This window comes from Carcharodon carcharias, chromosome 28 (genome assembly GCF_017639515.1).
Source record: "Carcharodon carcharias isolate sCarCar2 chromosome 28, sCarCar2.pri, whole genome shotgun sequence".
Classification (NCBI taxonomy): Eukaryota; Metazoa; Chordata; class Chondrichthyes; order Lamniformes; family Lamnidae; genus Carcharodon; species Carcharodon carcharias.
In genome coordinates, this window is record NC_054494.1 from 21,715,476 (window position 1) to 21,743,303 (window position 27,828).

Here is a 27,828-nt window from a genome sequence, read left to right on the forward strand (position 1 = left end):
AATGAGATTTTAGGGGAGTCTTTTTTGGGTGGTGAATGTGGTCATTTGCTATTGAGATACGCACTGACAAGGATTCTGATTAGATCATTTGAAAAAGGTAATTTTTGACTGGCAACCACTATTCAAGCAGGTTCTTTTTAAAACAGAGAAACCAGGGAAAAGGACCAAGCTCAACGGTGCAGAACATCACCAGACCGGAAGAATAAGAAGGGTGAAAAACATAGATAAATCAAAATAATAATTAACTGAATTCAAACTTGTGTCCCTTGGCCTGAAGATTTTAAGGAGGAAGGAAATATCAAGATCAAGAGTTCCATCATTTTGAGTACCTAGAAAAGAGTTAGAATGAGAAACTATGTTATTAAGTCTTGATTTGAACATATTGAAAGAGCAGCAACGAATGTGCACCTACATAGCACCTTTCATAAACTCAGGACATACTGATGAAGTACTTTTAAGAGTAGTCATTGTTGTGCTGTAAGAAACACAGCAACCAATTTACACAGAGCAAGATCCCACAAAGAGGAATGTGAAAATGACTAGATAATCTGTTTTTTTAGTCCTGTTGGTCCAGTGATAAGTATTGGTCAAGATGCCAGTGAGAACTCCCATATACCTCTTTAACCTGTGCCACGGGATCTTATACATCCACCCAAGGGAACAGGTTCACAATCTGAAACCTTGGCCAAGAGACAGTACCTCTGTTAGTGCAGCACTCCCTCAAGAACTGCACTGCCATGTCAGCCTAAAAAAAGTGCTCAAGTCTCTGAGGTGGGACCTGATGCCATGGCTGACATATGCTGTTCTTCTTTTCTGCATTGCAGGAAGTATAACTATGGCCAGAGTTTTTAGCTTGGCGAACGGGCGTGCACCAGACCCAACCAAGTTTGAAATGGCACGCGATGACGTTGGCTGAGCGTGTCGATGTCATTGCGCAGTTGTGCGACAGTTCAGTCGACGGGCATGCACCAGAGCTGGCAATGCGCCTGCCGACAATTAAAAGACCTACTAAGGCCAATAAGTTATCAATTGACTTTAATTTTTCACTGTCTGTTCAACCTAACAGTTGGTGGGCAGGCAAAAAGGTCAAGCGGCCTTTGCATTATTTTGGAAACCTAATTCACGGGCGGATGAGGTTTCCAAAAGCAAATACAAACATACAAATATAATAAAAACTTTATTTTTTAATTAAAACATGTCCCTGCACATGTGAGAGTCACATAAGGGGACATTTTTCTGTTCTTTATATTTTAAAAAATCTCTCATCTCCGAGGCAGTTCCATGATTATTCAGCGCTCTCTCGTGTGCATGCGCGAAATTCACGCTAGGCCTGCTCGCCCTCCTCTCCCCGCCTGCACAGGTAGCACTGTCGCTCGCGTATCAAATCGTGGAGCGCTGCCGATCGCAGGCGACAGTCGACTTCCTGACCGCCCCCCCCACACCAAGGGCAAAATTCTGCCCTATGCATTTGGAGCCCCGAAAGGTTTAGAGGTGAATTGACAATACTGGTAATAATAGAGAGAAAATTAAGATAGGTTGTAACGAAGAGGTGGTAAGCTCAAGATGAAAAGTTCAATCACTCAGTCAACAGCAAAAAGTATTTTTGTATCTTGCCCAGGATTTTAAGAGAGATGTGAGAGATGTTAGAAAAGACATCCTAAATAGTGGGGGTAGGGTAGTCTTCGCCATTCTTAGGTTTTGTATGTAAATCGGTGGTGAGAGAGACATCTGCAGAGCCATGTGGAGTTGTTGGTGTGAGGCCCCACACATTTTCACACAGCCAATGAGGAGTCCAGAATTCCTGGATAACGACCACATCCTAAAGACCTGTTGCTGCACTATAAAGGAGAGCCTATATTTGCAAAGAACACAGACAAATGAGAATGTGCAGGAATAAGTGACATGACCTGCAGCAGGGTCCCAAGGTTCTCCGATGCAGCAGGTGAACTGCTTTTAAAACAAGTATACATTAGGAAGGTAGCCCTCTTTGTAGGTGGATGAGAAGCAAGCATATAAAAGTAAATAAGGAGGTGCTACAGCATTTCCAAAACCATGTTTCATTCTATTAGGTCTTAAACCAGTTGCTCTGCTTCATCTTCCTGCTTGTTTTCACCAGAGTGGGATTCCCAGAATGATCCCATGAAGAAATAAGTGCAATGTCAACAATTTTTAAAAATTCATTCATGGGATGTGGGTGTCGTTGTTTGGGCCAGCATTTATTGCCCATCTCTAGTTGCCCTTGAGAAGGTGTTGGCGAGCTGCCTACTTGAACCGCTGCAGTCCACGTGGCGTGGGTACACCCACAGTGCTGTTAGGAAGTGAGTTCCAGGAACTTTGACCCAGTGACACTGAAGGAACTGCGATACATTTCCAAGTCAGGGCGGGGAATCAGCAATATCAGAATCCAGACACATAATGGCGATTACAAGCACTTTGAAATCATCCAAGGTGCAAAGACACAAACAAATGTAAATAAAATATCTCTTAAAGCTTTGTGTAGCTTTACTGAGCAGCAGTAGGGATTCTTTTGAATAACTGAAGAAAATAGGCACCTTCCAACTGCTAGTTTTGATGGTGGGTGGAAGGGAGTAGGAAGTGGTAGTAGAAACGTGAAAAGAGGGGAAAATGCTATTGGCGCTTCTTCATTTGACCCTGATTTGCACATACCTTTGAGGCTCTCGCCTGTAGCCAAGCTGACAAACTGCCCAAAAATCATGACAATGCTAATTCAGTAGTAATCATTTTTTTTTTAACTGGTTGTATAATACCGGACCACTACAGTCCCAATTTAAAGCATAAACAGAAGTGTAAAAAATCCTGTATAGTGTTTCAAAGTGTTGAAGGGATAATAAGTGTTTGACAAGGAAGTGGAAATGGAATATTCTGGAAGCAGCCTTATGAATGCAGATGTGGAAATTCCACTAAAGTCAAAGATAGTAGTAAGGCTAATAATGTTGATACATATCGAAGCAATAAGGAAAAATTGGGTAGGCTTGAAAGTGACAAGAATAAGCTATGTCTTTGAGGAATTGAAAGAAACCAAGCTTTTCTTCCCCAGTTGAACTGACATCAAGATGTAGAGATTTTGTTACTGCGTTTTGGGAGGAGACTGTGCACACGTGCACACTGAGGTATACAATCTTAAAGAAATAAATGTAATGTGGAATTATCAGCAGAAGAGACGATAAGATTGCGTGAAGAATGGAGATTGTAACTGATATAAATAGATAAGGAAAAAGATCAGAGACTTGGCAAATTCCATAAATAATGAAAAACAAACAGTATTTAACCAAATTTACATTTGACTATTATTTTTGTACCTGTTTTGAGCTGAAAGTGTTTGACAGAATCAATACCGCTCACCCATTAGGCAAAACAATCCTCAGAGTCCAGCTATGTTAATATCACAGTTGAATTCAGATGGCAAGAAACTCAGACCAGACCTGACACATGTTGGTTTGTTTAATTGCTCTGGTTGACAACTAAAATTGTGCTTTTCTGTGCATTTTGGAAGAGTCTAGAGGAACAATTTAATTCACTCCTATCATCTTGTATTTGTATTACTCTTCTGGGTTGATGTAGCAAAGAAATCACAATAACTAAAAAAAAAACTAAACCTGTAAATTAATTATAAAATCAGAAACCCAGGACACAAATTGATCAGGCTAAGTGCATGAGCTCAGAACAGATTTAAAAAAAAACACAAAAAAAATGTTACAGCACAAACCAAAGTAAAATACTGTTATGAAGTACATAATGGCAACAATACTGCTACACAGAAGTGGTCTGAGAAAAAATCTGCGCACATTGTTCTGCATTTTTCAACTATTTGACTTGAAGTAATTATGCTTTCTATACGAGAGCAAAAATCATAACATGGGCTGGCCTTACCAGGCTTTATAATATGAGAAGGCTCAAGTGGAAGCTGACTGAAAATGTAAAACATCTTAGAAAAATGAAGTCTCAATATGAAAACACTTCTCATATTTGATAAAAAACTAGAGATTGAAATAAACACTGGTGAATGAAAATGTATGGAGGTTATTTATAGTTCTAAAACTTCACAAAATGTGCATGCAAGGTAGGAGGATAAAATTTTGAGAATAATCAGTATAACAATCAATTTCATTTATTAAATTATAAGTGCAATGGGTTATATTACTAACAGATTATTTTGGGTCCAGTGGATACCGAAGTTGTCAGCTGCCAAGGAACTCCTTCCCATTTCTCCACCTAATGCCTCATTGCAAAAATGCTGTTTCCTGATCACTTGTTTCATCATTAAACAGGAGTTGTCTGCCATCTGCTCCCCACCCGTTTCCCCAGTCGAACCATTTCCCCATGATATTCAATGGCATTACCATTGCTGAATCCCCCATCATAAACATCCTACGATTACTATTGACCAGAAACTTATTGCAACAACCATATAGCCACTACTACAGCAGCTCAGAGGCTGGGAATTCTGCAGTGAGTAACTTACCTCCAGATTCCCCAAAGCCTGTCCATGATCTACAAGGCACAAGTCAGGAGTGTGATGGAATACTCTCCATTTGCCTGGATGAGTGCAGCTCTAACAACACTCAAGAAGCCGGAAACCATCAAGGACAAAGCAGCCTGCTTGATCGGCACCCTACTCACCACCTTAAACATTCATTCCCTCCACCACCTATGTACAATGGTAGCAGCATATACTATATACAAGATGCACATCAGCAATTCTGCAAGGCTCCTTCGACAGCACCTTCCAAACTCCCAACCTCTATCACCTAGAAGGACAAGGGCAGCAGGTGCATGGGAACATCACTAACTGAAAGTTCCCCTCCAAGCCACATACCATCCTGACATCGCTGTTCCTTTACTGTCACTGGATCAAAATCCTGGAACACTCTGCCATCTGGCAATTAGGGATGAGCAACAAACGGTAGCCTTGCCAGTGTTGCCCACATCCTGTGAAAGAACAGAAAACTGGCATTTGGTGGCCCTGAGTCAGTCCACTATCTAGCAATTTAATAAAGTTAGTTGTTTGAAACATGTTTGGAGAGTCACTGCTTTACACACAATTTTATACTGCAAAATTGTGAGGTACTTTTTTTAAAATTCATTCACAGGATGGGGGCTTCGCTCGCTGGCTAGGCCAGCATTTATTGCCCATGAGAAGGTGGTGGTGAGCTGCCTTCTTGAACCACAGCAGTAGGAACACCAACAGTGCTGTTAGGAAGGGAGTTCCAGGATTTTGACCCAGCGACAATGAAGGAATGGCAATTTATTTCTAAGTCAGGATGATGAGGAACTTCCAGGTGGTGGTGTTCCCATCTATCTGCTGCCCTCGTCCTTCTCGGTGATGGTGGTCGTGGGTTTGAAAGGTGCTGTCTAAGGAACTTTGGTGAATTCCTGCAGTGCATTTTGTAGATGGTACACACTGCTGCTACTGTGCATTGGTGGTGAATGTTTGTGAATATGGTGCCAATCAGGCAGGCTGCTTTGTCCTGGATGGTGTCCAGCTTCTTCAGTGTTGTAGGGGCTGCACTCATCCAGGCAAATGGGGAGTACTCCATCACACTCCTGACTTGTACCTTGTAGATGGTTGACAGGCTTTGGGGAGTCAGGAGGTGAGTTACTCGTCACACAATTCCTAGCATCTGACCTGCTCTTGTAGCCACAGTATTTATACGGCTAGTCCAGTTCAGTTTCTAGTTAATGGTAACCCCCAGGATGTTGATAGTGGAGGATTCAGTGATGGTAATGCCATTGAACATCAAGGGGCGATGGTTGGATTCTCTCTTGCTGGAGATGGTCATTGCCTGACATGTGTGTGGCACGAATGTTACTTGCTACTTGCCAGCCCAAGCTTGGATATTGTCCAGGTCTTGCTGCATTTGGACATGGACTGCTTCAGTATCTGAAGAGTGGCGAATGTGCTGAACATTGTGAAATCATCAGCGAACATTCCCACTTCTGACCTTATGATGGAAAGTCATTGATGAAGCAGCTGAAGATGGTTGGACCTAGGACGCTACCCTGAAGAACTAATGCAGTGATGTCCTGGAGCTGAGATGACCTCCAACAACCACAACCATCTTCCTTTGTGCTAGGTATGACTCCAACCAGCGGAGAGTTTTCCCCTTGATTCCCATTGACTCCAGTTTTGCTAGGGCTCCTTGATGCTACAATTGGCCAAATGCTGCCTTGATGTCAAGGGCAAACACTCTCACCTCGGGAGTTCAGCTCTTTTGTCCATGTTTGAACCAAGGCTGTAATAAGGTCAGGAGCTGAGTGGCCCTGGCGGAACCCAAACTGGGCATCAGTGAGCAGGTTATTGCTAAGCAAATGCCGCTTGATAGCACTGTTGATGATCCCTTCCATTACTTTACTGATGATGGAGAGTAGAACAATGAGGCAGGAATTGGCCGGGTTGTCCTACTTTGTGTGTACAGGACATACCTGGGCAATTTTCCACATAGCCGGGTAGATGCCAGTGTTGTACTGGAACAGCTTGGCTCAGGGCATGGCAAGTTCTGGAACACCAGTCTTCAGTATTATTGCCAGAATGTTGTCAGGGCCCATTGCCTTTGCAATATCCAGTACCTTCAGCCATTTCTTAATATCATGTGGAGTGAATTGAATTGGCTGAAGACTCGCGTCTGTGATGCTGGGGACCTCTGGAGGAGGCCGAGGTGGATTATCCACTCGGCATTTCTGGCTGAAGATTGTTGCGAATGCTTCAGCTTTATCTTTTACACTGCTGTGCTGGGCTCCTCCATCACTGAGGATGGGGATACTTGTGGGGCCACCTCCTCTAGTGAGCTGGTTAATTGTCCACCACCATTCACGGCTGGATGTGGCAGCACTACAGAGCTTGGATCTGATCCGGTCCATTGGTTGTGGGATCGCTTAGCTCTGTCTATCACTTGCTACTTATGCTGTTAGGCACACAAGTAGTCCTGTTTTATAGCTTCACCAGGTTGACACCTCGCTTTTAGGTATGCCTGGTGCTGCTCCTGGCATGCCCTCCTACACTCTTCATTGATCCCCTGGCTTGATGGTAATGGTAGAGCGGGGGATATGTCGGGCCATGTGGTTACAGATTGTGTTCGAGTACAATTCTACTGCTGCTGATGGCCCACAGCGCCTTATGGATGCCCAGCCTTAAGTTGCTAGATCTGTTCAAAATCTATCTCATTTAGCACGGTGGTAGTGCCATACAGCACGATGGAGGGTATCCTCAATGTGAAGGCGGGACTTCATCTCCACAATGACTGTGCGTGCGGTGGTCACTTCTACCGATACTGTCATGGACAGACACATCTGTGGCAGGCAGGTTGATGAGGATGAGGTCAAGTATATTTTTCCCTCTTGTTGGTTCCCTCACCACCTTCCGCAGACCCACTTTTGATACATGTGGAGTAAACAGGAATACTTTGTGGGATTGAAACAAGTTGGTAGAATGATAATTATTGGCATGCCATAAAACCTTTTCGTTATATCTAATTAAATGATCATAAAATGGCACAACCTAATATTCGTATTCTGACACTTCCCAGGATTCAGATGCTACTTCTCAGTGAATATATAAATAGAAACTGAGAGTGCTCTGGCAAGTATTGAACACTTAATGAAAACTATAATGCTCAATGCACAATCCTAATTTGAGACCTCAAATTGTCAATTTTTTTATTTACAGCAGGGTATAACAATCAGACAGTTCTACTGATGATCTTGTAGTCTAAGCCTTAGGAATATTTCTTTCATTTGCATCTATTCAGTTTATGGCACCATCCTACAGAACAAACATTAAACAAGGGAGAATTTAGCATAACTTCGATAATATTTGAGGAATAGATTCTGGAATATTTTAAACAAAGCACTTCAGTAATAAACTCATGAGCTTTTTGAACTGAAAGTCCAGTATAGGATTAAGGTATTGTTCTTTTTTTAAAGCTATCTCTAGGATCATTTGCCAGTGTCTGTCCAAGGCAACAGCTATACTGACGCTTTCTTTCAAGTCAGGAATATCTGGTTGCGCTCGATTACCAGCTCAAAAGAATAAACAGAACCTTCTGTAAAACTGGACATTCATTAGGAGACCAATTAAAATGAATTTGAGGTCAGTTCTACCACTAAACTATCCATGGATTTTAAAATTAAAGCTGGTTGAGGATTTTTGCAATGTCTCAGTATCTCTATGTACTAGTTTGTCTTGAGCATAAAAATAATTCAGGACATGGAGGTATTATGTGTTAGGACATTGTCATTTAATATTTAAGGCCTTGCTTTGAATCCAGCTTGGATTTATGGGATGAAATTCACCTCTATATACCTTGCTGGCTGTAAGGTTGTTCTCTGAAGTTCATTTACAGAAGTATCTACCCCACCCAGTGGGTGCAGATCCACAAAATAAATTTGACAACTGGAAATATCTCAGTGAAGCCACAAGGGTCAATGTATGCGAGATGGAGACAACATATTGAAAGCAAAGGGAACTGTTCCAAGACTCTAGTTGAGGACAATTGTTGGGGCTTAGTCATGGGAGATTTACTCTGCTTTCGGTATTGCTTCATTGGACCTATGAATGCTTGCTGTTGACAACTGGATGCTAAATGTGGAGTAGTTTTCCATTCCCCAGCACTTGTATCTCTCATCTTGATAAGGCAAAAAAATTAATCTCAAGATATGGGTAAGTTATAAAAGACAAATAATTAAAGGATTAAATCAGCTTGGCCAACCCAAGAATGGCTCAGACTTCAAATTAAATCCCACTGCAAGTATTGAACCAAAAAGCAATTTGGGTAATACACTAATCCTTACCTCAAGCACTGATTCCCTGTAGCTCAGCCTCACTAATTTCTTGTCTCACCTGGCATCTGTGGAGAGGGCTAAGGCCGAAAACAAAGGGGAAATTAAATCAGTGCTCATTTGAGTTGGGGTTCGACAAACAAAAGTTAAAACAAAAGTCAAAGAAAAATAAAGCAAGGAATTATGACCTGGAGGACAGGTCATGCAGGAAAAAACATGATTTTAATAATTTCCAGAGAGCACTAATTGAAAGGAAAAGCTCATTCCTTCAGCAATTACTGGTGGTTTTACTGGAGTCTACTAGGCTGCTTATTGGCAATGAAGTTAGGTAGTTTCAAAGAGTGAGAGCCTCTCCTAGCTTTTGTACATCTGTAAGTCTCGATTCTCAATGTCAGGGTAAGATTCAAATTTTAAGTCTCTAAGGAAAAGGGTGCTGTAATATACAAGGGTCACAACATCTGGATTAAATAAGGTTTTACAGTGAAAGTCCAATGAGAGAGAAGGGCTTCTCCTAATTATTAATTAGTTTTCAATAACCAATAAACCCGAATTCTTGTAATGAAAGATTTGAGTCTTCTTCACTCCACAGTAAGTGCCTCAGATTCTGAAGCACATCATTTCATTTTCAAAGAAAATCTACCAGTAATGGTAGTGATCAGCATTTCACTGGAGTTGGATAAGGGAAAACACTCAGCCAGCAAGGTTTCATCTTGATCAAGTTAAGTATCAATGTGAAAGAGTGTTGTACCCATTCCCCCGACTCCCTTGGGGAGGGAGAACTAATTTTGCCAAGCAAAACTGGCAACTTTAAATGAATGACTTTTCACATAAAACAATTTCCCACTTCACTAATATATTTTAAAATAATGAGCAGAATAGATATCAGTAGCAGGATGGTTTTACTGCTATTGTTTAAAGACTTACTTTATTCCATTAGCACTGATTTTTTGCCTGCAACCCAAACAGACGCTTGCATTATTATCAAACTACCAAATTTTAGATTACCCACAATAGACATGGCATTCCCCATTCCTTGAAAGAAGTTCAACATCCACTAACAACTTGGAACTTCAAGATCGGGTAGGCTAATATTAGAGTAGATAGTTTGAACCCTGGAGGATAACCATACCTTCTTCCTTGTCAAATGAGCACAATACATTGCAATAATAGTACAGCTATCGTCTAATACCTTTATCTATCAAGTAAACCAGATTTTCTTTTCTGATCTGGAGCTGAAGGTGTATATCAAAAGAGTAATGTTCCACTCAAGTTTAAAAATTTTTCTCCAGCTAACACATACATTGAGGAAACTGACCATCAGGAGGGTCTACAGCAAATAAAGTTAAATTGTTATCTAATACATTCAGAGTACATCTTGGAAATTAAAGCTAATTTTGAGTGAACACATTATTTGTCAAGATCATGCTAATGATTTTCAAACAAATATTTTGAAAATCAAGCAGGTCCAAACTTTTGAAAAGTTTTAGAAGGATGAGAGAACTGTATATTACAAACAATACTATTTTATGATTCAAAAATACTGTTAGCAAAGTATAAGCATACTCCTATGTGTGCCAGTTAGAGAATATAACCTAACCCAAAATGGTAGATCAACTATGTGAATTTAAGGTACAGTGAAATTAGGTGATTCAATCTGTCTTGTCTATCAAGGATAGCCATTTCTAATTTTAGAATGAAGGAGGGTTTCCCCCCAGTAGTTCATTATGACCCTATTTAAAAAAGGTCCTTGATTTAAAATCCATTTTATTTTCTATAATTTTTTAAAAAATTAAAGTGCTTTTAAGATTCATTCTGGTTCAATATTAGGAACTGGGTTTACGATGTACAAACTTGAACTGTTCAACAGACCCAATTCTGGCACCGCAATTTAGGAAGGAGGTGAAGGTAATAGTGAGATTGCAGAAAACATCCGAGAATGGTTCCAAGGATGAGGGATTTCAGTTGCATGGATAGATTGGAGAAGCTGGGGTTGTTCCCTATAGAAAAGTTTTGAGAGGAGACTTGATAGTGACTGTTGAAAATGATGAGGGGGTCTACACAGAGCAGATAGAAAAAAACTGTTCCCGTTGGCAGAAGCATCAAGAATCAGTGGGCATTAATTTAAGTTGAACCTAAGGTGACATGAGGAAAAACTCTCTTATGCAACAAGTGATTAGAATCTGGAAAGCAGTGCCTGAGGGTGGTGGAGGCAGACTCAATCACGGTTTTCAAAGGGAATTTGATAAGTGCCTGAAGAGAAAAAAAAAATTGCAGATACAGGGAATGGATGGGGAGGGCGGCTAGTTAAGTTCCTCTTATGGAGAGCTGGCACAGACATGATCAGTTGAATGGCCTCCCTCTGTGCTGTAACAATTCTATGACTCTATATAACTCAATGGAGAAGTGGCACTTGGCTACAAGTATAAGTCTCACTTGGGAACTCTCCAATGTACAGATATCGAATGTCATCATCTTTAGGGTAATCTAGCAGAAGCAACAGTTAAAGTGGATATAAGTCAAGTGAATATTTTCAACATGTACAGTTCCAGCACTAACCAATTTTTGATGCCTTGTCTCCTGCCAGGTTTTGCTCAGTTAGTTGCGCTCTTCGGAGACAGAAGGCTGTGAGTTCAAGTCCAATACCTCAGTGCACAATCTGCTACATTAAAAACTGCATGTTTCAGGTGACATGCTGAACTGGGCCCACACTGCCACTGAAGTGGGTGTAAAAAAATCCTGTGAGACTATTCAAAGAACAAGGATTTTTCCAGTGTCTTAGCCTTCCTTCATCAACCAATGCCACCATAATGATTCATCTCACTTCCTTTGCACAAATTGTTGTGTTTACAGTGGCATTTCAAAAATAATTAATTGGATGTGAATTATTTTGGGAATATCCTGAGAGCATGGTGATGCTCTTTATAAATGCTTTCCTTCTAATTACTGAATCCAAAACTGCTGGAGAGGTTTAAACTGGCGATGGAAGAAATTCTCAAATGATTAATAAAACTGCCAACTCTGATGATGAGAAGATGGGGTGAATGGAAATTTAGATAAAGTCAATACATTTCATCTCTTACAAAGCATCATTGAATATGCTGCTTCATGGCTATCAGCCATTTCAGCTCAGTCATGGAGAATGCACGTTCATTTCAATAAGGTCCAGCATCTTGAAATGTTTCAGGAACTGACTTGAAGCCGTTTGACTCTGGGGGAAAACACTACCAGCTTAATATTGCTGCAAAGGTTAAACATCAACTGTGGGACTACTGCATAGTGAAGGAATTAGCAAAACTCGTTCATTAAATGTGATACCTTAGGTGCTTGATCAAAATAACTTGAATGGGCAAATAAAATGTTGAGGTTATTGCCAAGAAAACCTCATAAGAGTTGAATTTGAATTAACCAGCAAAAAATCATTAAAATCTAGCAAAGGAAAATGTATATGTTTAACATAATTTATGTCATGTTCTTACAACTTGAAGAAAACCCTTTGAACTCAGGCAAGAAATATCTATATCCATGTCTATCAACTCATCATTAAAAACCATGCTCTCTGGTTTAACAGCCACAGTTATAAAGCTTGAATGTGACAGGGTCAGATGGTAGATTTCCATTAGAAAGGTCAGAAAGACCCTGCTGACATGTTAAGGTTTTTGACTTCAGGAAAATATAAAAATTAGGATTGTGACTGAGGTAACCAGAACTGTGTTCTCTTTTCCTGAAAGAACACATGACTGATATGGATGTGGGAAGAAGTACATGCAGTTACATTCCACCAGAAGTGATTTTGTTTCTATGGTTATGGTGTTTATACCTGGTACTGTGAGAAAAATTTCTAATTAAAGTTGTACCTCATTTTCAAATCCTGTCTCTAAATAGGGAGATTGCTTCTATGGTTACATTATATTCCTAATATGAAAACATACCAGAACATGATCTTACCTAGCAAATAGGATGCTGGCAAATCTACTGGCTGACTTCCATATATAAGTTACATTGTTCATCCTTGTTTTTATACCTCATTTGATTTCAAGTTTCAAATGTTATAATGTCGAGCGCAGTGTCCTAAATTCAAGGAGACTTAGATGGCTCTCTAACAATGAACAGTTAATTCAGTATCTAACCCCACATGCAGCTCATAGTAACACTTAACCAGGAGGCCATCAGGGTAATCGAGTGCAGCGTCTGACCTAGCCAAACTAATTGAAACAGTTCAGGATTCCATTTAACTGTTTTTCTTCCTTCCTTCTTTCTCACTCCAATATACCAATTATTTTGTTGCTGGCTTAAGCTCGGAAGCTAAACTAACTGCGATTTTGGAGGAGCCATCACCCTTATGTCACTGCTTGATGCCTCCTTACTGAGCCACCCAGCCGACTCTGGAGAATTCTTCACTTCCGGCTGCTCCAGGGTTCCCAATGCAGGGACAACTTTACTAATCCATTATGTTCTTACACCATTGGTGGTTAGAGACCAATGAAAGGAGAGAGCAAAATCGGGATACTTAGCTCACCCTTTACCCAAAGCACATCTCTAGCACTGGGAAAATAACATTAGTGTAGCAAGAGTCTACAGACGTGGATATTTGGCTCACAAATTCTCTTTGAAAGGATAGTTTAATAAAATATACCTTGGGGAGAATTTTCTCCCCGTCGCAGGGGTTGGGTGGGAGCAGGCGCAGGCAAGCGGGGCACCTGAGCATTTTGTGTGGGCAGGCCAATTAAGGCCCGCCCAGTGTGACACACACCTGGAAGCTCTGAGCGCTCCCTGTGCGGGCGGGGAGGAGGAGGGAGAGTTGGGGCCTGCGCTCTTTCACGCATGTGCAGAAATCTCTCTGAGGCACAGAGCTGCCTCAGGGAGATTGGTCTGACTTTTAAACATTTTTATAAAGTGTCACATGAGTTGGGACATGTAAATGAACTTGAATTAAAAAAATTATTTAATTTATAAAACCTTCATGAAACCTCATCCCGCCATGGATGAGGGTTCATGAAAAATGCGAAGGCCGCCTGGGCTCTTCGCCTGCCCGCCAGCCTTAAGGTTGGACGGGCAGCTCAATTAATTACTTTAATTAGTTTTTAAATGACCTTAATAGGCTTTTGACAGTTCGGTGGGTGTGCAGCTGACTCCCTGCTGCGCGCCCGAACTGAGGATCAGAATGATGCGTGGTGACATTGGGTCGCATGCCCTGATGTCCCACTGCGCGTCATTTTACGCATCGGCGACCGGAGCACCTGAAGATTCTGCCCTTTGTTTCCACAGCTGAAATAGAAGATTCAATGCTGTTATTTCTACCCCAGTTTTCAATACTCAAGAGGGCATTATTAGGACTCCATTGGGGAACAAATAGATAGCTTACTAGGCAACTTACAGAGATGCTGCTGAAAAACCTGAAATAATGTGAACCATTATAGGAAGCACAATACTTGCTAAAAATGTAATCATATCTGCACACATATAAATGCTTTCAACACAGACTTTTCTGAAACCTCTACTATAGCAAGTTCAATGCCCAGTTTAGCAATCCCCTGCTCTGAATCTTTAAAGTAAGGTGCATTAAGGTAAGTACAGAAGTATTCATCTACCATGTAGACAAATTTCTGGAATTAGTGGAAGGCAAAAATTTTCTTCGATAAATAACTTCTTTGAAGCCAGTACACACTGTAGTTCTCTAACTTCTTTTCTTCACACAGTGAAGGACATAACCAAAAAGAACAGCACTGCAGGAGTGGATAAAAACATGAGCCATGAAAGCTGAGGAAACAGCAAAGACTGGCTCAAACTACGAACAAGGGATTATGGAGGTCAAACATCATCATTCTTTTGAATACAGGAGAAATGTCCCTCTCTCCATCCCATCCCCCAACTGACTTTGGCTGTAAGGCACGATCCACCTAGGGTTGGAGAATACAGATGATTAGTAAAGACACAATGCATGTGAAATAATGGCTCACGTGGCAGCAGAAATAATATCACCGAAATATCCTCTGTCTGATGAGAGGTACAGACCACTATTCTATCAAGAAGAAAACAGTGAAGATGATGTCGAGAAACAGCCTCCAACAAATATCAAAGCCGAAGTGCATATCAACTGGCTCTTCTCCAAATACATTTTGTGACCCAATTACCTAAATGCATACAAGACTTGTTCTGCTAAGACACAATAGGGTCCCAAATGCACAAACTGCCCAAACACAGGCTGGGATTTTCCAGCCCGATTATGTGCGGGACCCGTCACAGGCAAGGCAGCACTCCAGCCAGAAGTCCGTTGACTTGCGGTGGGACGTGGGACCGGAAGATCGTGCCAGCGCATGGGTGCAGAAAATCCCACTGATAGACTACCAATGTTACATGCATTTTAGAAATACTCTTGGTTTTTATGGCTACACTTGAATGCAATCACTATCAGCAATATCACTTCTGCCTTTCGTATCCCCAGAACTCCCAAATGAAGGTCTTGTACAAGTTTCAACCTGGACAACCCTGTAATGCAGCAGTGATACCATCCAAAGAGATTTTGTTTTGGATGCCATTCAGGGTAATATCCCCCTCCTTTCTAATTGTTATTTTCATCCCTTTTTAGCATTTCTCTACATTATCCATGGCTCATAAAATGGGCATCCAGGTATCTGCCTGTATCATTCTAAAACTAGCTAGAGTCAAAATGTGTAAAACATGTGGCTTCCTCTTCCCACTCTCTCTCGGTGAAGAAATACCTAGTCTCCATTAAATGCCTCCCACAATGACATCACAGATATTGCATAACTCGTTAAATCGAAATTTATGAGGTAAAATTCACATCCCACAATTCCAAGGGCAGCAATTTCTCTACAGAAACCAAACAAGTTAAACTTGATCTTCACTGGTTTATTCCACAACTTTCAACAAATGATTAACTAGAGAAACTGATTAGTCACTGAACAGGCAAAATGAAACTATCATTAATCTGATTTAAAAACAAAAAAACTGCGGATGCTGGAAATCCAAAACAAAAACAAAAACAGAATTACCTGGAAAAATTCAGCAGGTCTGGCAGCATCGGCGGAGAAGAAAAGAGTTGACGTTTAATCTGATTTAGTCTATCAGAAATTGGCTTTATACTGATATGGCTCAATTCTACTGAAAGCTCCAGATGTAGGAGGTGGAAAAATGGAGCTAGTCCCCACCAGCTCACAGGTACCAATGAATGGAGATTGCAGTTGAGTTCCTAGCAACTGTGCTTATAATCTCCAACCTCTGAATTGGGGTAACATGTCTAAGTTTGTGCTTAAAAAGCATGCCATCCTTTCTGCAATATGATAGGCCAAGCCAATTAATGAAGCCCTGTGGATAGTTAACATGCTAACAAATTGGCAGCTGTGAAAAGCCTTCCTCATTGATCTGATATCTATTCAAATAACATCTAAAACTAAGCCCTTCCATTAGTTTGCAACAACAAAAATGAAAATAATTTGCTAGCTCAGAGTATTTCTGTTGGGAACTAATTAGGTGCCAACAATAAATCACTCTTACCTATCCTCTTGATAACCAGAATACAATGCAGAAAGTGACAATGTAGTTATCAAAGTGATGTAAATACTCTTATCTCTTCAACTAATAAAAAATATGGGCTGAATTTTTCCAGCCCCTTGGTGACTGGCTTGGAGGCAGTGGGATGTGGCCAGAAAAATTTAGGGAAGCTGCAAAGGGCCAGTTCCCTGACATATTTACGTTGCTGAGGAACTTTCCTGGGATGTGCTGGGTATTTGCTCAGCCGCCCGTTCTATGGAGGCAGGCTGACAAATTACATTGGTAAAGCCCCAATTTAGGGATAATTTTGTGGCCTCTCTGCCATTTACATACAAACATATGTGTTAGGAGCAGAAAAATGCCACCAAGCCTGCTCCGCCACTCAATAATATCATGGCTGATCTGACTGTAACCTCCCCACCTAACGCCCGTAGCCGTTCACTCCCTTGTTTATCAATAATCTATCTAGCACTGCCTTGAAAACGTTCAGGGACGCTGCTTCCACTGCCTTTTGAGGAAGGGAGTTCAAAAGACTCATTACCCTCAGAGAAAAAAATTCTTCTCATCTCTGTCTTAAATGAGGACCCCTTATTTTTAAACAGTGGCCCCAAGTTCTAGATTCTCACACATGTGGAAACATCCTCTCCACATCAATCCTGTCAAGGCTCCTCAGAATCTTAAAGGTTTCAATAAAGTTGCCTCTTACTCTTCTAAGTTCCAGTGGATACAAGCCGAGCATGTTCAACCTTGCCTAATAAGACAACTCGCCCATTCCTGGTATTAGTTTAGTAAACCTTCTCTGAACTGCTTCTAATGCTTATATCCTTGCTTAAATAAGGAGACCAACACTGTATACAATACTCCAGATGTGGTCTTACCAGTGTCCTGTACAACTGAAGCATAACCTCCCTACTTTTGTATTCAATTCCCCTCACAATAAACAATAACATTCTAATAGCTTTCCTAATTACTTGCTGTACCTGCATACTAACCTTTCACAATTCATGCACTAGGCCCCCTAGGTCCTTTGCATCTCAGAGTTATGAAATTTCTCACCATTTAGATAATATGCCTCTTTTTAAAAAAATTCTTCCTACCAAAATGGACAATTTCACATTTTCCCAAATTATACTCCATTTGCCAGATCTTTGTCCACTCACTTATGTCCCCTTGTATCCTCTTCACAACTTACTTTCCAACTATGTATCAGCAAATTTAGCAACCATACTTTGTCCCTTATAATAGTTATTTATATAAACTGTAAAAAGTTGAGGTCCCTGCACTGATCCCTGTAGCACACCACTTGTTACATTCCACCAATCAGAAAAAGACCCATTTATGGCTATCCTTTATTTCATGTCAGCTAGCTAATCTTCTATCCATGCCAATACGTTACCCCGTATGCCATGAGCTTTTATTTTCCGCAATAACCTTTGATGTGGCACCTTATCAAATGCCTTCTAAGATCTAAGTACAGTACCCTTTATCCACAGCACATGTGACTCCTTCAAAGAACTGCAATAAATTGGTTAAACATAATTTCCCTTTCACAATACCATGCTGATTCTGTCCGATTGCCTTGAATTGTTCTAAATGCCCTGCCATAACATCTTTAATAATAGCTTCCAACTTTTTACCTAGATGTTAAGCTGGCAGCAGAAATTGCCTCTCCCTGGTAGGCTCAGGAGCCTTCAGAGCCGGATGCTCCATCCCACAAAGAAGGGGCTGCTTTTATGAAAGGCTTGCAATCAATTCACTTATGGATTTAGGTGCCAATTATTTGGTGTGCAACCCAGAGAGGGCTCCTCCATGTGGAGGCATCCTTGCGGGTCCCCAACCTGTCTTAGCAGCATTCACCTCTTCCAGTGGGGCTACTGAGGCTCTGGAGCTTCTGATCCTCTGAATGGGCTGGCTGTTTTGGAAGCTCACCTGCCATATTTGGTAGGACAATGAGCTCAGATGTGGTCAATTAGGAGGCTGCCTCCTGGAAGATGCAACGCCGGTCTTGCTGCAGCCAGTGCAGTCTCAAGAACCTCTTTTCAGTTCTGATGTTGGGATCCCAAAGACTGCTAAAAGACTATCCAGTGTCTTTTGCCTGAGGGCTAGATGACATACAAACAATCCTAGAGCCTCAGCTCTAGAAAGTCCTAAAGAAAAGTTATTAGATATTGTAATATTTTATAATGAATATAAAAATTAATTAAAAAATAGCCAGTTTCTATGGCTAATATATTTGGGATACGTTAGAATTGTGACATTGATCTGAGAGCCATTGCAAATTAAGTCAAAAAAGCTGAGCGTATAAAGGACTGTTCCTGAATAGTAAAGATTTGTCTTGTATTAATGAAACATAATATTTAGCAAGCTATATACAAGTTAAAACTTTAGTATTTTTCAGACTGGATTATTCTTGGGTCAGAAATATAAGATCAGAGAGATTCTGAGCAGCTTAACTACTTGCTCTAATAATAGTAATTTTTCATCTTCTCAGAAGTTGTCAAGAGTTAAGAGCCTCATATTCTGAATGTAAAGTGCTGCACTGAGACACACTATCCTTTCACTCGAGTTACTAATAAGCAGGTTATCAAATCAGTCAGATGTAAGTTCCAAGGCAAAATATCTAAACTGAAAAAGTTGAGACAGAATCACAAAAATAGCACTATATGCCACAGAGGGTTTTCCATTAATCTCATAAAAGCTAGGACTGGGTATAATCCCATAAGGGCACCAGTAAGATTGATGAATAAGGTGGGCCTTGTCTGAAAATAATAGAATCCCCTATTCCATGGCTAAGTGCTAAGTATCTTATCAGCTATTTTACATCAACATGTTAAATGGGAGATCAACAATTGCATTTAGTATCAATAAAGTTAACAATACAGCACATACAAAATATATTTTTCCTTCCAATATAGGATCTTGACTTCTTCACTGCTCCTTTTTTTTCAATCTTTCTTAGAGCCAATGGAAGGTTTGGGGGAGGAAGGTGTACACGCGCCCCCCACCCCCCCCAAAGGTAAAAACACAATTCTACTTTTTTTCCCAACTTTACTTTTTTTTTTAAAAAGGTATCTTTTACTTTTCTTCCTTTCACAAGTTTTCTCCACCTACTTTCTCCTCCCCCCTATCCTCTTTAAGGTGTTCACAACTAGTTGGGATTCAGTTCCACAGTGATGGTCATCGTTAGCTACTGCAGCAAGTGCGATCCTTCACAAATGAGTATTTCCTACTATTTGATTACTTAGCCATCAAGGCCAAACTCAATCCTGTTTTCACCTAATGTCTACTTCTGTGAGAACCATAGTTAATTTTCCCTTCCCTCACCCAGGCTCTGAGGCTAATTCTAATATCTAACACATTCTTTGCCAGGTTAATTCAGCACAAACCAAAGATCAAATTCAGAGTTTCTCTTGACCTTATAGACTAGCTACATGATAAATTTGCTGAACCATTATGTGCATTTTTCAGCTTTCTTTAGTACTGCTTCAGTGATGACACTCCTTGTCATGGTTGCGGTCTGCAAAGCAAAGATACCAGTTCATCCCAATAATAACCAAATTTAATCTAAATTGTTTAAAATCCTTCATTATCTAACTCTAATGGATAGATTAAGTGTTTCTGATAAATTCTGCTGTACTCTTTTTCAAGTTCTTTAACGTTTGCAAAGTAAGACGACTCCTGTTTCTGCATAACAAGAGTTTGATGGTTATCATCACGATAGAAAATAAAAATATTGAAAGGACATGTTCTGAAGTTGTTCATGAAGAAACTAGACAATGAACTAATGGATACTGTGTAGAGAATTCAAAAGAAGAACAAAATTAATAATTTCACAATGAACATTATTTTCTTTGCATAATTAAACTTTCTATAATTTTCTCACACAGTTTACATGCTTTGTCTCAGAAGCGAGCCCATCGAGTAGAAGCACCTATGTAAGTTTGCCACAATTGACCTGAATTTAACAGAAAAGTACACTTAAAACCATTCAAAATGAGCCCACATGTAATAGAAGTAAATATAGTTGCACAAGTTTGTTCACCTGTTTTAAAAAATACAAATCCTATATTAGTTCAGCATTTCCTTAAAATAAATTCTACTTCAAGTCAGGTTCCAGTTCTGTCCTCACCATCTGTTTAAGTGCGAATGTTCACTAATAAAGCATATTTAGGTGACAAAGTGTACACAATCAGAAGATCCCACAGATTAGGAATGAAAGAGATTAGAAACTTTCTTTGAAGCTACAATGTATGTGAGGTCAAAATACAGTATATATTCCATAATAAAGTTTGAGTGGTTCAGAAAGTCATTTTAATCACAAATTAATTCCAACCTTACATAGAGAGTTTTGCAATTTTCTACATTCTGGTGAACTGAAACCAAATATAATTCGTCACATATAAGTTTAAAGATATATAAATAATCATAGTAGCACACCATTCATTTGAAATGGAACTACTTTCAAACCGATTCATTACAACCTCAGATGATTTCAAAAAATGGTAAGTGCTTTATTTTTGCTTATCTATAATGGGCCTAGATTTTCCAATTGTAATACTGATGAAAATAAAATTAAAATGATCACCACAGATTGAAGCTTATTTAAGCCCTTCATTGCACTAATCTTCGGCAACGTATTGTTAGTTACAAGTTATCCTTACTTTATAACACCAGAGTGAAGACGATTATTCTTTATATGCCTATACATACAGGCATAATAAATTTAATAAATTCTCCACCCCCTCCCCAAGTTAAGCTTACCTATTTTTGCATGTTTCACTGAATGCAATTTTCTTGCCCTAAAGAATTGCCTCATATATATCATCAGCTAAACAGCAAAGATGTAGGTAACAGGATCTAACAATAGGCAAGAAACTGTTAAATTTTGTCCATGCTGAGTTTATTTATTATGTAACTAATTATAAGACACACAAACTATATGAATCCAAATGTGCGATTTGTAACATCAGCCACAGTTCTAGAACTTGTTTCACTCGGCAAATAAAATGTCTCACCTGGAGTGATAGATCCCTTGCTTGCCTGAACATTTCCAAATCTTCCTCTGTCACATTGTCCTGATGGCAGGCTGCACCCCCATCTGCAGTATCTTTTTTGATATTTTTCATCATTTCTTCATTGTCTGCAGTTCACAAAGCAACACAGGAAAAACGTTCATGTACATGAGCAAAACTGACCATCACGTGAATTTAATTATATGTTACATTAAAAGCTCCATAAAAAGTCCACAACTTCTCCTGGTGCTTTATTACTCAGGTGACACAAATTAGTATTCTTCATCTAACAATTCTAAATACTAATAATCACACAAGTAAACAAGACATGCACTGGATGCAGACAGTAGCACAAAGTAATTCAATAGCAGTATTTGCTTTGTTGCTGAAATCCAGCAATGTTGATATCACTTTATGCAAAGAAATAAAGCAGAGGAAAAATATTGAGTAAGATACAGAATAGAAAGGTCTACAGTTAACACATCTGCCACTTCTCACTGTTAACATTGGAAGCAAACAATCACAATGGTTGCTCCACTGTTCGGAAAGGGCTGAAAGAGAGAGGGTAGTGTGGCAAGTTGGATGACCATGCGATTCTACAAAGCTGTAAGTAGTGCTATGCAGGCACTTGGGAATCTTAGTACTAAAACAGATGCAAATTAAAAAAGATGTTTGATCTGTAATGCAAGTTTATTTGAAAAACAATGTTAAGATATTTAGTTAGCATCAGAAAAAGGGACGAAATGTTTTATTTGTTTACATTCCTACAAAAGTGAAGAAGGAACAAGAGAAGAAGCTAAGGGCTACGTGATAAAATAGAGTAAACTTTCACTGGACAGGACGCAGGTTGGTTTGGACCTTTGCTTACCATCACGTTTAATCCTTCCGTGTGCCAAGTTCCCCATCCCTGCTGAGGGGGTCCCCATTTGAGGGGTCAATCTATATTTTAATCTGCCTAATATCTTGTGCTTCACAAGGAATGAGGTTTGTCTGAAGTGAGCAAATGATTTCAATGAGCATGTCCTGGAAGCCCTCCATCCATGGGAAAAGGTAGGGAACATAAAGCTACTACTACCTCTCTTTTGTTGGAAATGAGGGTAGGCTTTTGGTGTGGGAGCCAGCTCAGGCTTATGCTGCGTATGCCTAGGTGGTGCATAACAGGGGTGTCCCTTTTCACGAGACTTTCTGTGAATAGTATAAATATGAGATAGCCCATCAAAAAGTCCCTTAATATGGCTGCTGTTAGGAAGGCTACTAAGAGAGAGTACGCTTGATTGGCTGGAAGAACTTTGAGGGGAGTTAGCAGAAGTGGAGGTGCTGGATTTGTGTGAGCTAGGGCTCTGATTAGGAAGTGAGGATTGACAGAATGGGGTTAGCTTTTGAGCAATACCTGGAGACCAAGTTCGAGAATTAAAAGTAGCTGACTGTTTTAGATTGCACTTTTCTTTAAGCAAATAACACTTTGAAAAGTCTACTATTTCACCGCGTGCCTTTCGGCCATCAGGTGAAGGTGTAAAAAATTTAGTTAGGCCATCAACGAGGCCATAAGTTGTATGGTTAACTGTGAGTTTGGTAGCACCAGCCAGGGTTGGGTCTGTATGAGTCAATTTGCTGCTCGAGTCCTTCAGAGATGCAGCATGATGAGATGAAGGTGTGGTAGAGATTTTAGTCTTTTGACCCCTACCAGGTGACCCCCTTCCTGTGTCCATTGTCATGGATCCTTCATCATTGTCTGCAGATCTGTGGAAAAGGGCAAAGTACAGCATTACTACTAAGGAAAGAATATGCAACATTTCTAGGAGTGTTTCTAAAATTAGAAAGATTATATGGGGGAGAAATATAAATGAGGGGAATATTGATGTACAAATGCGGAATTTGCAACCTTCACTATCAGATTGCATTTCTAGTTGATGTTACTGATTTATATTTTTTAACATTTTTGTTACTTTGCTCCATGTCATATGGAGTTATTTCCATCTCATCATTTACATTTCCACACTTCAAACCATTCACCAGTGGAAAGGATAAAGCAATTAAATTGCTTCTAGGTCACTGCTAATGTAATTAGCCACCATAAAATGCATGAGGGTAGTTTAGGTAAACTTGCCAATCCTCAAAGGAAATACCCCTCCACTTCTCTGTATCTCCTCCAAATAGCCTGGCTAAAATTCACAAATGCCACCATACATGTAAAACTGCATTCTACTACTTCTTGACACACTGTCTCAGTGTACCAATAAACAATGTTACGATATAATCATGCTTCAAACTAATGCATCAATTCAGTGTACTGGGATATGTGAGCACCTGTCAATACCAGGTAATTTATCAAATAGATAAATAAAACTTCCAATAAGTTATCTAATTGGTATCCTTACAAATGTTCAAAGATTCCTTGATGCATTGTCTATATATTTATGTGTTTTGCATTTATTCACTCAGGAGCTTTTGGAACCCACAACTTCGGTTCAGTATGATTTACAAATGCTAGTATTAAGTAATGAATTGAATCAACAGTCGCAAATTTAAATAACTGATAATATTGAGTTGGTGGATATTGGCAGATATCTATTCTTTCAAAAAACATTTGAAGAACTGCCTCATGAGGGGCTGCACTGAAAGGGACAGTTCCCTTAATTAGGAGTGAAGTTGGAATATTGAATGAAAACTGAATAACAAACAAGAAACTAAATATAATTATTCAAGCTGGTAGAATTAATCATGTTGTTTGAAGAATGCACCCTTAGAATTATACTTAAAAACTGGATAAAACACATGGGTTTAAAAATTTGAATTTCTAAAGTTACATGCCACAATTACACACAGAACAAGATGCATGACAAAAGAGGATCATTTTCAAGAGATTTTGATAAGTTTTACAAAGTCCATATCTGACACATCATGTTTAATATGGCTACATGCAAAGTAAAGCATACTAATGAAAGGAAAATGATTGGTCGTATCATGATAAAGGTGGAACAGGGCGATGATTTGGCAGCAGTCTTTAAACAGCTGCAGTGTCAAGTTGAGATGAATCAAAGACAAAGAGAATGATAGGGCACTTTGGGTGAAGCATGGAGTAGAAGTCCTAAGACATGATAGCAGCTCTTTCAAATATATCAGTGAAATCACACTGATATTATGCCAAACTTTGATCTTCAACCTTCCAAAGCAGCACTGTGGAATCCAAAAGGGTATAGAGGACAGATTCAAAGGATTTAGGCAAAGGTCACTTTGGGAAGAGGAAATTATGCTTATTTTCTTGAGCTAAACTAAGGTGAGCAGGAATGTCAGTTTAAATCAGTAACAGTGAATTATTTGAAAATGTAGGACAAGAGGACATGCCTTCAGAATTAAGGAGCCACTTGAATAAGTGGAAGTTTATCAAAAAATACATGCATAAAGCTGCGAAATTGTCAAATAATGGCTACCCTGTTTAGTTCACTTCTCCTGCAGTTTTTGCCAGTTGATTTCCTATTCACAGAATACCAATAAGTGTAGAACAATATGGTGATGGACAGGCTTGGGAATTAGAGACTCTCAGAACAAGAGCAGTGTGCTTCATGCATCAATCCAATAAATGTATTGCTTTAACTTAAGTTGAATTGCTTTTTCTCATTTCATAAATCACATTCTTATAACTTCCAATGTATGTGGAAAAGCATCAAAAATAAAAATCATATTGCTCAAGATGTGACTTTACAATTACAAAGCAACCTTAACTAATTTTCCAAACAAAAGTTCATTGAACTTAGCAATAGATGACATTGTAGCAAAAGAGAAATATCATTACAATGCTGACAAAAATCATCAACATTGTTATCTGCTTCCTTTGCATAGGCACTGTCCCTCTCAGTTTCAAAACAGCTCACATCCTGTTCTGCACTACATTCTGCTTGCTCGTTGCAGTTGTTTTCACTGACATTCATTTTCTCTCTTTTCCTCAATCCATTAATTACCTTGTCCTCTCCTCTTCTAATCCCTCATGACTTCGATCTCCAGCACTAGCATTTTATACATAACCACTTCCTTCATTCTACCACTTGTGGCAGGGCCTTGAGCTATTTTGAAATTTCCTTTGCCTTACCACCCTTAAAAAATTTCAAATCCATCTTCTCAATCAAGCTGTCAGTCAGTCAGTCAGTTACCTAACGTTACCTGCAATGTTCAGCTTTTGTCCCTTTATGTAGTATATCTATCCCAGCTGCCCAATTAACATGGGAGCACAAATGTAGTTCACTAATTCCATTCGTCCATCATAAGAATTGATCTCAATTATCAAGAGGATCTGCCATGGTATTGTCCTTTGCCTGCCAAAGGAATAGCTTCTGAACTGGCTTTTTTCTGGATGTAACTCCATTGCAATCTTGCAAGGGCAACAGATTTGATTCCTGTATCCAGGTCATTACATCATTTGCTTGGAGGACATTGTTTTAAGTCTTTGATGCTCTTACATACTTTTACAAGCATGTACCAGAGATTTCATGTGAGAATATGTCTCTGGTCATGGCTCACAACCTTGCATTATGTGAACATTTAGATATTCTCTCGCTGCACTCAAAGAAATGTCCAGCTCCTACATTAACTTTCCAACTTATGGGAAAGTGATTCCAGACAAAATAAGGGGGCAATTTTCTCAATGCTCCTGGCAGTATTTGTAGATTAGAGGATATGATTCTTTCGGGATGTTACAGAGCCGCATTTCTCAAATGGATCATCGAAGACCTTAATGAGGAGAAGTGCAGAATAATCAGCTATTAAAGACTGACAAACAATTTCAAAAATCAAATCAATGAATTGTAAGGAACTAGGCATTTCAAGTAGAATTGGTAGGAATGTGTGTGTATATACGGGGCTGTGGAAAATTCATATTCATTCCCTTTATTCACATGTGACGTCTGAAATAGAATCCGCTGGTTCATGAGAAAGTCATTTGTGTTGAATTCAGAGTTCAGTTCAGTTGAAGGATGATGAACCTGCACTGGCTGTGGATGTGCAGTGACAGGTGTTTTTTTTGAAAATGTGTCATGAAGGAGAAGTGAACATTGGTACAGTATTTGCTTCATGTACAAAAGGTCAACATTCATCAACTTTGACATTAATGTGTATTTTTCAGGTCTCTTTACCCAGTTTGACAGTTCTTGAACACTGGAGGAGAAATTGTCTGTACTCAATTACTTTACTGACAAGGCGACAATGAAAGTTTTGAGGGCAATCGCCGCTAAATAGATCTTTTAATACCACATGACTCTACAGGTTTCTTTGGCATTTAAATAAAGTTTCTTTTTAAAGGACTGGATACCCATTTAGAATTAAAAATAGAAAACCAGGAACATTTTGCCTCTTTAGTTTTTTTAAGTATAGAAATGTAGTAATAGTTCAGAATCAAAGAGTTCAGTTCAGTGTCGTTAGCCTGTTTGCTTTAACACAGGTGATATCTCCATCAGTAAGATATAGGAAATCTATACTTCACAAGAGCCTGAGCAATTTAAAAAGAACAGAACAGTCCCAGGTTTGATCCACGGTTTGTGCTGAGTTACCTAGGTGGGAATTAAAGAGGTATGATGATTGGTCTTGCAAACCTGGGACAGGGGGGAAGAAAAGAAATAAGTCCACTTATTTATTCAGAAACACCCTGTTGGATTATACATACCAACAAATGATAGGGCTATGCTCAATTGCATAATAAATTATGATCAAAGAAATTTTATCAAGGTCTGGCACAATATGAAACATAAATACAAAGAGATACATCATTCTCTTTTTCAAAGGCTAAGTTGGGAGTACACCTTAGGAAAGTAAAAAGTACAGATGAAAGTAAAGGTCTAGAAACCAATGGAAACAACAGATTGGTGGAAAGTGAAGTTGAGGCCACAACCAGATCAGTCATGATCATATTGAATGGTGGAGCAGGCTGGAAGGGCTGAATGGCCTACTCCTGCTCCCAAGTCCTCCGTTCCTATGTTCTTTGTCATATGTCAAGGGTTCAGCTTCAAATTTAGATACCACATTTAAAGCTAGTTGTAGGTTTCCAACCTAGGAGCATAACATATACTTTAATTTGGAGTTCTGGGTTAAATAGGAGAATGAATACAGAATTTTTAAACTTACACAAAATAACAAGCTGAAAATCCGTTAAAAGAACAAATCATTGTGTAGCTAAAGTCCCCTGGTTAATGGGAAAATAATTAAAAAGTGAAGGACCAAGTTAAGTGGATACCAACTTCCATACAAAATTAAACAACAGAATTAAAACGTTTCGGAACTGTGCATGACAGTTATGACAACCTGCGTGGGTCTCTGTTTTCTGTATTTGGGAACAGTAATGATATTTATACATCAACACAAAATTTGTATTTCAGGTATAAATAAAATCCCCATGAGCTGCTAATTTGTATAATACAGGAACAGAAGAAATAGGAAGTGTGGGCCTTCCGATCCTTTGAGCCTACTGCGTTGTTCAATAAAATCATGGCTAATTTACCTCAACTACAGCTCCCTGCACAAT

At 39.4% G+C, this 27,828-nt stretch overlaps 1 protein-coding gene across 2 annotated transcripts in view; it reads right to left on the bottom strand.

Annotated features, from left to right (window-relative positions):
• The window catches only part of kat6b (K(lysine) acetyltransferase 6B), a 170,908-nt gene that overhangs the window by 58,151 nt on the left and 84,929 nt on the right, over positions 1-27,828 (bottom strand). For both annotated transcript variants that reach the window (XM_041176216.1, XM_041176217.1), the window contains exons 7-8: positions 23,005-23,060; positions 21,324-21,448 (exon numbers count right to left, since the gene is read on the bottom strand). In XM_041176216.1, the coding sequence (XP_041032150.1) occupies positions 21,324-21,448; positions 23,005-23,060 (181 nt within the window). The remainder of the gene's footprint in view (positions 1-21,323; positions 21,449-23,004; positions 23,061-27,828) is intronic.